The sequence below is a fragment of the Dreissena polymorpha genome, chromosome 5, assembly GCF_020536995.1.
Source record: "Dreissena polymorpha isolate Duluth1 chromosome 5, UMN_Dpol_1.0, whole genome shotgun sequence".
NCBI classification, from domain to species: domain Eukaryota; kingdom Metazoa; phylum Mollusca; class Bivalvia; order Myida; family Dreissenidae; genus Dreissena; species Dreissena polymorpha.
Genome location: NC_068359.1, coordinates 93970238 through 93984628, shown reverse-complemented (window position 1 = coordinate 93984628; position 14391 = coordinate 93970238). Strand labels below are relative to the sequence as shown.

At 37.7% G+C, this 14391-nt stretch overlaps 2 protein-coding genes and 1 pseudogene across 2 annotated transcripts; 1 reads left to right on the top strand and 2 right to left on the bottom strand.

The window, feature by feature from the left end:
- Positions 1-1675: 1675 nt before the first annotated feature.
- On the top strand, positions 1676-1749 carry LOC127832851 (U6 spliceosomal RNA; annotated as a pseudogene).
- Positions 1750-2934: 1185 nt separating this feature from the next.
- On the bottom strand, positions 2935-6067 carry LOC127831472 (uncharacterized). Its single transcript, XM_052356457.1, has 5 exons — positions 5788-6067; positions 5397-5635; positions 4809-5074; positions 4119-4367; positions 2935-3657 (listed from the first exon to the last, which is right to left on the bottom strand). The coding sequence occupies exons 1-5, from the start codon at positions 6065-6067 to the stop codon at positions 3069-3071; spliced, it is 1623 nt and encodes a 540-aa protein (XP_052212417.1). The 3' UTR covers positions 2935-3068.
- Positions 6068-6131: 64 nt separating this feature from the next.
- Positions 6132-10935, bottom strand: LOC127831471 (uncharacterized). Its single transcript, XM_052356456.1, has 6 exons — positions 10461-10935; positions 9333-9516; positions 8713-9032; positions 8185-8471; positions 6657-7449; positions 6132-6400 (listed from the first exon to the last, which is right to left on the bottom strand). Exons 1-6 carry the CDS (start codon positions 10840-10842, stop codon positions 6132-6134), a joined length of 2235 nt encoding a protein of 744 aa, XP_052212416.1. The 5' UTR covers positions 10843-10935.
- Positions 10936-14391: the final 3456 nt, after the last annotated feature.

Sequence of the window (14391 nt, the reverse complement as noted above, 5' to 3'; positions counted from 1 at the left end):
CCTTGCCGGGACAGTCCCTCCCCACGTGCCCGAGCTGCATGCACCTCAAGCACAAAGGAGGCCGTCCCCGCATTGTCAACAGGGCCTTGTTGCCACATTCAAAATTAACCACATGTGGTATTTTGTTCTTTGATTGCTGCGACATTTCAACAGTTACAATTCGCACTCCCGAAAATGTCACAAAATCTTGGACAGTTAGTTTTTCAAGCTCAATCTTCAACACTTTACCAAACTGAGAGAAAAAATCTTCCAGAATCTTATTTCCTATGAAAATGGGCAGCCAATGTACTCTAATGTGCACTACTTGGCTCCCATACGACTCAAATTTGTATCTTAGTTTCTGAAAAACCGTTTCATCCGATTTCATACTAGCAAGAAAGGAAGTCAACTTATCTGGCTCTGTGAAGACCACGTCATATGCCATCGAACCCGGTAGGTTACTGGAGACCGCATCAACATCATTCTCCGTGACCCCGAGACTCCTTATCAAATTGATAATGTTCACAAGAGAAGATCCACGTTGGCCCTGTATTTTGACAGTCCTCTGTAGAATCCTATCGCAAATTTCATTTCCATCCAGCGGTCTAAAATTGCTACTAATCACTGCCATTTTTACTACTCAAAATCGCTCGTTTATGAAAAAACGACCAACGGATCACTAAAGCCCCGATTTTTTCGTGACTGTAGTGAAACCAGAGTTGTTAAAGAGGGAACGCCCGTGCATTGGTTGATGTACTGAACCTGTATATCAGCTCGCAGGTTACGCTCTGCAGTGTTCCGCTACGAACGCCAATCACGAGAGTTCCTATTAAGGTTACAGTATACTAAATAATCGTTTCATGTAGGGCTGTACTCTCTAAAAAAATATCATAGTTGACAGGAAGGCATGCTTTACACTTTAAACTATCGTTCGGGTTTTATCTTTCGGAGATAATGGTAGGGCATGAATAGGTGTTCACTACTGAATCCCTGAAATATGATAAACTTGAAGACTATAGTAAAGCAGTGCACTGAAAAAGGTTACATTCCACTAAGAAACGGCCGAAAACAAAAGTTGCAAAAACAGTCGATTTTGATTCGTGTCAAGTTCTTGCTTGGTTTGAACATGGCGTACCTTTTTTATTGCATAAATCGATTCCGCTTAGAATGGCCTTTAAGAAAAGGTATTGTTATGGGGTCTCTATGTGCAAAATGTTGCACTTATTTTCGCTTAAAGTTGTCGCGCTTTTACATTGAATTATACAGGGAAACTATTTAGTATATTATGACCGACCTTAATAGTGAAGCCATTGTAAACGCACAGCTATTGGCTGGAAAACGCTATTAATAGTGAAGCTATTGTATACGTACAGCTTTTGTTCGGAAAACACAATACGTCGTTGCTAAAAATAGACTGGTAAAATTAGTACAGTGCGTCGCAATGTTTAACATTTACCATTCACAGCTGCGCTCTTCTGTTCCGTTGCACGCGATTGAAACGATGTCGGCATCTCAATCGCGTATCCTAGTACGCTGCGACCGTAGAAAGCGAATATACACTGCCGGCCGAAATACCTCTAGGTAAGTATCTGAGGCGGAACGCACGCATACGGGCATTTTAGCGCGCATTTGAACCTGCAAAAGTGTGCATCAGATAGCAACACATATATACAGCATTATGGCAACGTCCTTTTTCGTACTGCTTCGGCAGTACATATACTAAAATTGGAACGATACAGAGAAGATTAGCATGGCCCCTGCGCAAAGGATCCCTGAAGATCTTCAACATCCCGGCCTTCCATAAATGCTTTTATTAAATTATATAATATGACTGAAAATAACTCACTATTATGTCAATTTTGACATATAATCACATATATCTAGGATGGTGCATCAGAGACTTATTAAAAATAAAAAATCCAATTATTTACATTCGTACCATGCTGCTATGTACCTTTACATTCGTACCCAAACCATCATTTATGTTGACTGAAATTAACACACTATTATGTTAATTTTGACATATAATCACATATATCTAGGATGGTACATCTGAGACTTATTAGAAATTAAAAAATCCAATAATTTACATTTATACCACGTTGCTATGTACCTTTACATTCGTACCCAAACCATCATTTATGTTACCTTTGCTTAACATATATCGGCTTTTATGTCTAAAAATTTCAATATCAGACCTAATAATTGTGTACATTAATCAGTATTTGCCTTATATGATGACCTTGAAGATATGAATATAGGATTCTGTAGCCGATACAAAGATGCACACTTCATTCAAACAAACCATTTTCTTTTTTTAAGTGAAAAAAGGGTAACAATTATGATAAATAAACGAGTCAGAATACTGAGGTTTTGTTTTTGAGGTCTAATATAGTTTGAAGGTAATGATAGTGTCCTAATATTATTCATAAATCCTATAGTATAACAACATTATTACTACTATGTGTGTGCTTGTGTGTGATACAGAATTAAAAAAACATCTTGGTATCAATTTTAATATAAATATTAAAATCCATTCACTATGAAAACAAATAATATTCTGTGCATTATTTACATTAAAAGAGTTGCTGCTTATTTGGGATCCCCACCAGGATTTGAACCTGGATTTCCTCTTCACGCGAAAAGGTGTGTTTGCTTACACTATAAGGAAGTTCCCGTTAACAGCAATATTGGTTGCAATTATAAATGTCATATAAATTAACTATTTCCAAAAGTAAAGAAACATCAAATGTGTAAATACATTATTCGAAGCTTTAAAAAACACAATTCGTTCTCCCTCTGCTTTTCAAGGCAGATGTCACTTTACTTGTGACATGTACCATAAGGGCTTAGGACCTTCTAGCTTTTATATATGCAAAACACAAATGAATAAACCACTGTGTAATTCTCAATAAAAGCTAGGCAGCATTAAGATTTGTTTAATTGTTACTAAAGTTGATATTAATTCTGTTGTCGTTAAAGTAAATGTTAATACTGTTGTTTTATAAGCCCAAAAGCACAGTGTCAGAAAATGCTATTATATCCAGATATTGTTTAAGTGTGAATGATGAATGTCCAGCTATTAATGTTTAACTTTTTTCATTTGGTTTCTTCTTTCCATAGCCCTTCAACTTAAGAGCATCTATCCACTCTTCATAAGACTCTGATGACTTGAAGGGGCACCACCAATTTCCATAGTACTGTTTGTGCCCACCCGTATTCCTGTCATCAAAACATTTGTTGCAGCTGCGGTAGGGCAGTTTCTTGTGGTACTGTCTCCGGAACTCCCCTGCCTGCTCAGCCTCCAGCTTCCTCTTCCTGTAATGCTTTGTAGAGTATGGCAGGTAAGATTCGGCTGGGGCTGAAATCGTCGAAGTCAGTGCCAGGTCAGGGGCGGGAGCAGTCACAAAACGCACCAATGGGGCTGGTGCTATGGGCACCGGCACTTCATGCTTTACCTCATCTGGTGGCAGAATTCTTCTGCGCACTTGATGAATGAGGGAGCCTTTCGTGGTGATCTGGATGGGGAACTTGTGTGGTTCAGTGGTTCCCATTTCCAAGGAAACTGGCCTTTTAAGGGGCGCTGGCAGTGATTCAGGCGCTACCAGTGGAACTGACTGAAGGGCAAGTCCCTGTTCCAGCAAGGTTCTTTCTCTGCGCTTTCCACAAGCACTGAACCTGAAATCAGACACATATATAAATTATAATCTATATATTTTTTAATAGAAACAAGAACAAGAGATGTGTTTGTCAGAAACACAATACCCCCAAATACGCCGCTTTGTTTCTTTTTTTTACCTTTGACCTTAAAGGATGACCTTTACATTTCACCACTAAAAATGTGCGGCTTTATGAGATACACATGCACGCCAAATATGAAGTTGCTATCTTCAATATTGCAAAAGGTATAACAAAACATTAAGATTTCTTAAAGTTTTGGGACAGAATGACAGACAGGCCAAAAACAATATACCCCCTTTTTTTTAAAAAGGGGCATAAAAAGCCTTTCTTATGTTAATCGATTATTATTGTCATATAAATAAAGTAATATATAAATTGACTCAAAATGTTAATGAAATATTATAATATGCCGATAATATTTATGTATATGTGTACCGTACTAGTCAATAAATACCTACCAAGCAGTCAAGGTGCGCTGGTTTATATCAGACAGCTGAATGCGTGTATTCTGTATCACGCGCTTACTGTTGAAGACCATCTCTCTTATTAGGTTGTACTTCTCCAGTACTGTCCGCCACCGCGCCTGTTGAACGCCATCTTTGGTGGTGGAACCCGGAAAGGCTGCGCACAACTTGACCAGCAAGGCTTCCTGATACTTGTTACAGTCAGGCCAGGTGGCTGGGCCAAGGTGTGGGGCCAAAGCACATCTGTAATTGTTAAATATAATGGTTTATATTTTATGAATAATACAGACACAATAATAACAGAAATAAAACAGTGAAAATAGGTTTGATACATGTTGCTTATTTGCTAATAAATCCTGATAAACTTGTGGAACATTAATAACAAATGATGTGCTTGAAAAACACTATTTCCCCTTTTGAGCGATTTTGACCTATATATTTGACTTTGACTTTAAAGGATGACCTTGACGTTTCACCACTCAAAATGTGCAGGTTCATGAGATACACATGCATGCCAAATATCAAGTTGCTATCTTCAATATTGCAAAAGTTATGACCAAGGTTAAAGTTTTGGGACAGAATGACAGACAGGCCAAAAACAATATACCCCCTCTTCTTCAAATAAGGGTCATAACAAATTATAAATTGAAAATTAACTAATGTGATGTTGTGTAGTTTTCTTGCCTTCTGACACTCTGGACTCCAGGAACCAGCTGTATCCGGGTTGTCTTTGGTGCCTTGAAGCGTCCCTTGATCAGCTGGGTCTGATGTCGGTCCTTATATTTTGACGGCGACTGGTCGTAAGGGGACATTTTACACCACAGTTTCACGATGTGGTCAGCTTCTGCGTTGGTGATGGCCTTACTTTCCTTGTCTTTTAAATGAAACAAATACTCAGCCAGGTCCATCACATGACCATAACCTGCAACTCTGTCTGGTCCAATAGAGTCCTGAAAGCATGGGTAATCAGTTGAGAAAGAAATGTATTAATGGAAAATAAGCAGAGCACTAAAAATTTAAAAGTACATGTGTTATGCTTATTTTGCACAGTTCCTGCAATTAAAATGCCAATTTAACATGCTGACTCCATAATATACCTATTGATTTATAAATGGGTGTAATCATAAATACACAAAGATATTAATGTTTATATTGAGTTATTAGTTTCCATTATTAATCAACATGAAATTGTAAAATTGTAAACATTAATGAGTGATCATTTGAGGACAGAATGCCTAAGTTTATTACATTATATCATTCATCAAAACCTACCTCAGCTTTATCCTCAACACGTTGGGAACTGCCAGCGATAGCCGACGCTGATGTAGCGGTAGTTACGGCAGATAATGATGAAGTACTTGCTGCAGCTGTTGTAACAGAAGCTGCTGTTGCTCTTGTCATAGAAGCTGCTGTTGTTGTTTCTAAAGAGGCACTCGTGGTGGTAGGTTTGGCTTTGAGCTTAGTGGGAACGTTGTACATCTGCTGGCCATACACATCCTTCGCTGACATCTCTTTAAAGAATCAGAACAGTTTTGTTAAAGTATGACATCTACTATAACACCCTCTCTAACTTTTAACAATCAACATTTCTGAACAAAAGTAACACAAACATGCCATTAATTTCAACATGAAAATAAGTATAATCACTGTTCTCCTTCAATACCTGATTGAGACGGCCTGTTCTGCTGCATGATCTGCTGAGCCCTCTCACGACTCAAAGCAGGCAGAAAGGAATCCACTATGTGGATGGTTGGATCATTATCATCCATGGCCGCGGAGTCCTCAAAGCCCTCATCCAGAAGGCTGTCATCAGGCTCCACCTCATTTACAGGGTTTTTAGCACCTAGAGGCTTACCCGTTTGGTTGTATAGGTATTCGATACCTATCAGCTCTCCTGTAAAACAAAAATGTAAGAACTTAAGCGCTATATGATATAGGTTCATGTCAAGGAGTAATCTGCTTAAAAATGGTAATTATGCCTGATTTACTCCACAATGTACATCTGGTTTAATATAGAATAAATGTCAGAGAAATGTGTGAATAAAATAGCAAATAGAAATTTAAATTATCAGTGTATTTGTTTGGTGGCTGGAATGTCGGGAAGATATCCTTGTTGAAAAGCTCCTGACTCAGTCTGTTGGCTGCTGTCTTCAATCTGGAGTCATACAATACAGTCTCCTTCTCAGTGCTGGTCGCAGCAATCTGCCGGTCTGCGTTCCAGCGCATCAGGCCCTCCAGCAGGTAAGTCTGGAAGTTGCTGGCGCTTGCACTGGTTCCTGCAAAACAATCACACAAAATGTTACTATTTAAGATCGTAACACTATTCAACAGAGTGATGTATGTTTCAACAAGAGATTAGTAGTATTATAACTAATTTACATGTCTTTGTATATCTTTCATGATTGGAATTAAGAAACATGCAACAAATGGGGTTTTATTTTGTATGATATTGTACCTTAAAGGCTATAATAGCAATTAATATATTTATACCTTAAATTAAAACACAGAAAAAAGAACACAAATAAATCTTACCAGGAATGAATCGCTGTAGGTGGAGATGGAAGGACTCCAAGGAGGTAGATCCTCGTGCACAGCGATACACAGGCAACACCACGCCACCCTTCTTCAGCGTGCCCGTCTGAGTGTAGAGCTGTACACCTTTAGGGTCCTGGATGCACTCTACATGCTTCTGCTGCTGTTTCCAGAGCTCCCAGATACGCTCATGAAACAGTGGTACACCCATGGTATCCCTTCCTGAGTCACCACCGAACAACTCCAAGACAGCCTGGATACGCTCCCTGATGACCTCTGTGCTTCGAGTCATCCGACGACAGTGCAGGGACAACTCCTTACGGTCTAAACGGACAGAGACATCTGAGTCAGACGGGTCCGTGATGTTGGCTTGTATAAGCTGCTGCCTTTTAGCTTCTTTGAGAAGATTCAGGTCAGACTTGTCCCAACAAAAGATGGCTGCTGAAAGCTGACCCATAAATGTCGCGTACAGTCTGTGGGTGTCCGTTGTGACCCCAACAGCAAGACGCCGTATGAAGTGCCACACGTCTAATCGCACCACAAGGTCAGGCCAAGCTGTCCTGAAAATGTCCATCAGTGCTGACTTCCCGCAACAGTCGCAGTCTGTGTACAGCAGGATTGGTGGTAGGACATCAGCCTCGGAATAGCGTTTTACGAGACCTTTCACCATGTCGTCTAACCCACACCCTTCAATTGATGTCATAACGCTCATTAGCACCTGGCCATGTTCATTGCCAACGTTAGTCGACCATGCTGCCGTCCGAGCAGCTTCACCTGCCAGCTTCTTGGTCACCTGAAATAAATGTAAAATAGTTCTAAGACAATTGTAATTTTATTCTATGGTTATTGTGTCTATTTTCTATTCTAACACGGCACGCGACTTGTTTTCTATAGACAAAGAAGGAAATCAAGTGTGGGTTATTCTGCAATAACTTATGGGCGGAGCTTAATGTTTCGAAAATAGTTCCCAATAAATAAAGCAAATATTGCAGTAAAATGCACGCGCTAAAACCCGCTCTAAAAGAAATGTAATAAATGTAGCCTGTATATAAATGTAATGAAACAATAAATTGTATATTTGGTGATAAGTGGCATAACCACGTCTACAAAGAATGTTATTTGTTAGGAAACGTAATTCAGAAAACATTTATTGCATGTCAGCTTTTCAGTAGCATCAATAAACGTGACGTTATTAAGTTTCTAAGATTGTTGTTTTCAATGAAAGTGACGTCAATTGCAAAATATTTATGAATGAAAATGACGTCATATGTTTATACAATTCAATGACGTCACTAAATAGTGAACTTTGTACTGATAAGGGCAGAGTATTGAAAAATATAGTTCACGTCCTAAAACTTGAACCAAATCAATCAGAATCGTGTTAGAACCAAAATAATATTTTTCTATGATGGTTTGTTGTCGAATAACCCACAATAAGTTGTATAGATGCGTATTATCAAAAAGAAAAATATTATTTCTTAAACAGATTCTAAAAGTGTATAATTCAATATTTTCTACCCATGTATACCTTCTTAGTAGAGTCCATCTTTAAAATTCGACCAAAGATGGTTGTCAAAGCCGCCTTGACCTCTTCTGCTCGAGACAAAACCTCCTGATGGTAAACACGCAGGAACCATTGGTATGTTGGCAACTGAGATTGTTTGGGCAGCTCCTCGAAGACGGTTTTGGAAATCAACTTTGCTGTCATAGACTTGAGGTACAAAGAACAGTCGTTCATGTACTGCAGTTGTTGCTTCGTCCACCTCAAATTGTGAAGCTCAGTGATCTGCTTCTGTAGCTGAGTAGGGCTGTTACCTGAAACAGCAACATTTCAAAACTTGCACATGTGTGTGGTTCGTTTTAAAAGTTGTAAAATAGTATGGCTTTAAGACAAGGAGAAGAAGCTCTATCTTCAAACTTAATTCTTTTTATGGAGACTTGGTGACTAACTGACAGACAGACTAACTGACCGACAGAGTGACTCAAATTAACCGTATTGTAAATTTCATTTGGGGAAGATATATACACATCTTTAGCTTAACAAAGTCATGATTACCTAAGCCTCGCTGACGCAACAAGTATATGACACGAGTGTCACATGCGCTATGGTACATCATCTGTACCGGAAACGTGGACCTGGTAGCCGGATCCAGCTGATCCAAGATGGCTTCACTCCAGCCTATCTGATTTTTCTTGCACTTGACACAGTGCAAACTCTCAGTGGCTAGAATGTAGAATGCATCTATGTCTAGCACTATCCTGGTCAGCCGGTACAGGCCCTGCTTGGTCAGATGAGTAACCTTGCAGAAGAAACAGGTCAGCGCCATCCTGCATAGCCGCAGTGGAAGCCACAGGAATAGGCGATGTCCAAAATATCTAAATATATAATTGACACCAAAATGAATGCCAGCACACACAATACAAAAATGTTTTAATTTATATTATTTTTAACACCAAAAGTATTATGTCAATTGATATCAAATGCTGACTGAAGTGCAAAACACTGTAAAAAATAAAGGCAGTAGAAAATCATGCATAACAACACTAAAAATATACTATACATATTCTAGTAATAACATGCATACATTAAGAAAAAAAAAAACACATAATGCAGCCATTAAAGCCATATTGTGAGTTAAAACAGCTTCACTTAATGGTTTTTTAAATCATACACACCTGTCAAGTCTTGGCTTCTGGTTTGGTATTGTCTGGGACTTAGGAGGGTCATACCAAAAACCATCCAGCTTTCTTTCATCCAGCTCAGGGTGGCCATTACTGCTGTAAGTGAACAGGGCTTTAGAGATCCACTGTTGGTCCACCTCTGGCACACAGGCGCGCCAGCTCTCGATGAAGGGAAATTCTGGAATTAAAGAAAAGTGTCTCTGTAATATCTAATATTTACTTATTTTGAGTGTTTGGAATTTGCAGTGTCATGATTTGGGAGGAACAGAAACATAAGCTACAACATTGATACTTGCAAGCCATTGTTCCAGTAATTGATTTCACATGAAAAATATGAGTTAAGTAATAATATTCTATAATGGTTTGTAGTCCAATAACCCACAGTAAGGAGTATAGATGCGTAGAAATTTAATCAAGAGTGCAAATCACTAGTGATTTGATAAAACGCATCTATACTCCTTACTGTGGGTTATTCGACTACAAACCATCAAAGAAAAATAATATTTTGATTCTAACACTATTCCGATTGATTTGGTTCAAGCTTTTGGACGTGAACTATATTGTTTAATACTCTGCCCTTCTTTATACAAATTTCACTATTTAGTGACGTCATTGAATTGTACAAACATATGACGTCGTTTTCATTCATAAATATTTTGCGAATGACGTCACTTTCATTGATAACAACAATCGTAGAAACTAAATGACATCATGTTTATTGATGCTACTGAAAAGCTGACATGCTATAATGTTTCCTTAATTTTGTTTTTTAACAAATAACATTCTTTGCAGGCGTGGTTATGTCACTTATCACCAAATATACCATTTGTTGTTTCATTACACTAATATACATGCTACATTTATTACATTTCTTTTAGAGCGCAATTTAGCATGTGCACTGCAATATTTTATTCATAAATTCGGAACTATTTTCCAAACATTAAGTTCCGCCAATAATTTATTGCAGAATAACCCACACATGATTTCCTTCTTTGTCTATAGAAAACAAGTCGCATTCCGTGTTAGAATTATCCATAAGTATCATTTTTCTCAATAACTTCTTTTGTAATTTATGCTGTTATCTAAATGAGCGAACCTTTTGTTAATTAAAATAATTAATACCTGTTACTGTGGGCCTCATCAATTCTGTGAAGGCAGAAGGTTGCTTCACAACTAACGACCCTTTACAGGGCTCTCCAGGGGGCTTGGTTGTCGGCAAAGTGACAGTTGTGGTAGCTGGTGGCAGCTTAACTGTCTTGCCATGACCCACATCTAGCGACTCTCTACAGGGCTCTCCAGGGGGCTTGGTTGTCCACAAAGGGACAGTTGTGGTAGCTGGTGGCAGCTTAACTGTCTTGCCATGACCCACATCTAGCGACTCTCTACAGGGCTCTCCAGGGGGCTTGGTTGTCCACAAAGGGACAGTTGTGGTAGCTGGTGGCAGCTTAACTGTCTTGCCATGGCCCACATCTAGCGACTCTCTACAGGGCTCTCCAGGGGGCATGGTTGTCAATACAGACTGAGAGGCAGTGATGGTAGCTGGTGGTGGCTTGGTTGCAGGTGGCTGTTGTGCACTAGTTGGCACTAAAGAAAAACTCACTGAAGAAGCTCCAAACCATTAACAAGATATATTTGTAAATTATTATGTCTATAAAATAATATATTTTAATCAATAGTTATTTAAATTATATACTAAAATAATGTCTAAACCATTTAATTTAACCATTTTATTCCAATAAACAAATTTTTGAATACAATTCAGTATTGTAATTTATACATCAAATTATAATAGAAGTATAGACTTTTTACTAAACATTATATTTAATATAAAAAGAAATTTTGGCATTAAGGTTAAGAAATATTAATTCATTCCAGTTAGTGACACTTCAATGACATAATTAGTGTGATTGTAGTGATGAATGATGAAAATAATTAAAAACTATGAAGAAGTAATAGCATATTAGAAATAAAATGAAAGGCTATCTATAAGCAATTAAAGGCAGGCAAAAGAAGCAAGAAAGAAGTGTTTTGTGAGGTTAATAAATATAAAGGTAAACATCTGTTAAATAAAAAAACATACAAAAAAACTTGCAATTACAACTTGAGGTGAAACCAATATTAAAAATAGAAACACAATGAGCAGGTGAAATTTATCAGTTTAGGAGCTACGTGTTTATTACTAAGACAACAACCAACACCAGTTATCTATTGATATAGTAGAACAAAAGCCAAGGATATATAATTTCACAGAAAAGGTATCACAGACACCGGAAAAATACATCATTACCTCATGTTGGATAAACATCAGCACCACTATTCAAATAAATGACATTGAAAATAATTATTAATTATTGTACAAATAGTTTTAAAAAATAACAAATTACGTGTATCAACATATTTTTTCCACTTGAAAGTCATTTTGATTATATAAAGAATACAGTAAATGTATTCAGTTATTATGATAATTGCACACTAGATTTAAGTATTTAAATAACTAGTTATTTTGCATTAGAAGTTAATTACCTTTTCTAGCAGCCTCCATCTGTTCAACCTCCCACACAAGCACATCATCGCTCATTTCCTTCCTGGGGGAAAACTTTGCGTGAGAAAGGTTTGGTCTGAGAGGTCGAAGGCGGGCAGACTGTTCCCGCAACTGCCTACGGGCCAGGTCAGCAGGCATCATGCTGAACAGCTCTGCCTTGGTGGTTGGAGTACTGGCAGTGGGTGTCGGCATTTCTCCTTCTTTGCCTTGTGTTGCTCTACAGCCTCCTTGCCTTTAACAGTTAAAAGTTATTTGGTGCCTTATATGCAATTACTACAACAACAGACCAACGAACATAAAACAGAAACAACTACTGAATACCAAAAATACATAGTTACAAACTCAACATTGGATTGTTTTGGCAAAAAAAAATTCTTCTGATAAAATAAGGAATGTGAAGTATATGCATTTACTCAAGCGAGTCATGTACATTTTTTTTAATATTGAACCAAATTACACTTTAAATATTATCAAAACATACAATGCTTACACTATGTCTCAAATCAGAAGAAAACATTAAAACTAACATTTACAACCTCATGTTCCAGATAGGTGGATGTACAATAAAAAACTAGGTCATACTTCTCTCTTATTAAAATAGAATAACATTATGATTGAACAGCTAAATTGAATATAAGTCTCACACATGTATATAAAACAAGTAATTTATCAATTCCTTATTAAAACTACCTTGTGGAAATGAGTTGAGGTACTCCTTCAAGGCAAACTTGTTTGCCGACAAAGGAGTGTCTACCCGCACCTCCTTCCTCATGTCCTAAACAAGATATGCACAAAATCCTAGGGCGTTTTCCACAACCCAGTGGAAAGTCTGTCCCTTATACTTTCCAAACTGGATTGTGTACTGCCCTAAGATATGCTGGCGACTAGTGACATCGCCGCCCAATCTTCGCACGGCAGCTACCGCCTGATCCTCAATCACATCTGGTGACTGACACAGTGCCGGAAGGCTGCCTGTGCTTACCATAGGGACCTCTCGGCGTATCATCCGCAGATCCCCAGAGGATAATCGCTCGAATTTCGGACGCAGATTCATGACTGTACATGTAACAACATTATATATGAAAACACAAAAAGATTTAGAAAATATTATTAATTTTAATAAGTAAACATTGTCATCTGTGCAATTTAACGTATAAACGAAAGGGGGGTAAATGATTAAAACGGAAAACGTTCAAAATCCATATAAACATCTAAACAGCAGTATTCTACACGAAGGGTACTCACGAAACCACAACAATAATACTCGATGATTGGGCTGTCCGAAATCCGACAAATATGTACACTACAATAACAAGACGATACTACAAATGTGCACGTTAACATTAAAAACGATTACTGACATTATTGACTGTGATATTATTCTCACCTATTTAAATGAACAATCGTTGTTATAACATTTCTATAAGTGCTTAAATTAATACGCAAATAATACACAGGCTTTCTCGCTAAGAATTTCAAGATGGCGATTTATGGAAAGTTATTGGAAGAATGCTGCAATTTGATTGGTCAATTTATGGAAGATTTACGGGAGACTGCTACAGTCTGATTCGTCAGCTAAAGATGGAAGATTCGTTTCCACGGAGCGCAAGGATAACACGCAAATTCGTGAAGCGTTCCATATTTTTAGAACAAACAATATATTTAGACTCGGGTGCCTAGCTGCCACCAAGGTTTATGTATTGACACATTATCGCATATCCTGAATTAACAGGACTTCAGAAATAAGTCTATAGACTCATTGAATGTTCCACTGCACGGACATCTTTAGTAAAAGGCGATTTTTTTTTCTTTTTCATAAAATTTATTTATCACATAATTGGGTGTAAAACGCCCCAAGTATCCGCTTAAAAGAAATTAAATGAATGTATACAAGGTGACTTTAAATAATATTTAACAATAGTAAGGAAAGAAGTAAACTAATTATTTCAAAATTAATTGATACACACAGTCTTTTTACCGTCTGCACGTTTTATGTATTAATATATAATTTGTAACAGTCTTTTCACGTCTGCACGTAGATAATGAAATAGATGTTATATAGAATTAGAGAAATAGTGAAACGGTTTTATCAAATAAAAAGTCACCGACCTAAATGTAGCGGATCTTAATTAGTAAAATGATAAAGAGGGTGTTTTATTTAATATAAATGTTAACAAATCACACTTCAAACAAAAAGAAAAAAGGTGCTCCCAGCGAACCACCCCAGGTCATGCCCGAGCAGCCCCCGTGATGGTCCGCCAGAAACATGTCAAGAAGTCTATAGCTGAAACCAGATGATGGAGCTGAAGCACGTGAGAGCCTTCAGTGCCACTCCTCACCCGCCCCAGCCCCACCATCCGGCCAAGCCGGAAATAATTATGTAACAATAAATGTATTTTAACGAATAAATTGAAAAAAGCCTCTTTACTTAAGGAGAGGTTAGTCAAGTATCCTATGACCTACATGAATGAAAATGTGTTAATGGTATGTCGAAATACATAGTGATGAAAA

Coding starts and splice junctions, on each gene's coding strand:
- LOC127831471 (XM_052356456.1), bottom strand. CDS start 10,842: ATGCCCCCTGGAGAGCCCTGTAGAGAGTCGCTAGATGTGGGCCATGGC. Junction 9,517..10,460: donor GATGAGGCCCACAGTAACAG/GTATTAATTATT, acceptor CTTTAATTCCAG/AATTTCCCTTCATCGAGAGC. Junction 7,450..8,184: donor AGATGGACTCTACTAAGAAG/GTATACATGGGT, acceptor CATTTATTTCAG/GTGACCAAGAAGCTGGCAGG.
- LOC127831472 (XM_052356457.1), bottom strand. CDS start 6,067: ATGAACCTATATCATATAGCGCTTAAGTTCTTACATTTTTGTTTTACA. Junction 4,368..4,808: donor GGAGTCCAGAGTGTCAGAAG/GCAAGAAAACTA, acceptor TAACAATTACAG/ATGTGCTTTGGCCCCACACC. Junction 3,658..4,118: donor CAGCGCACCTTGACTGCTTG/GTAGGTATTTAT, acceptor GTCTGATTTCAG/GTTCAGTGCTTGTGGAAAGC.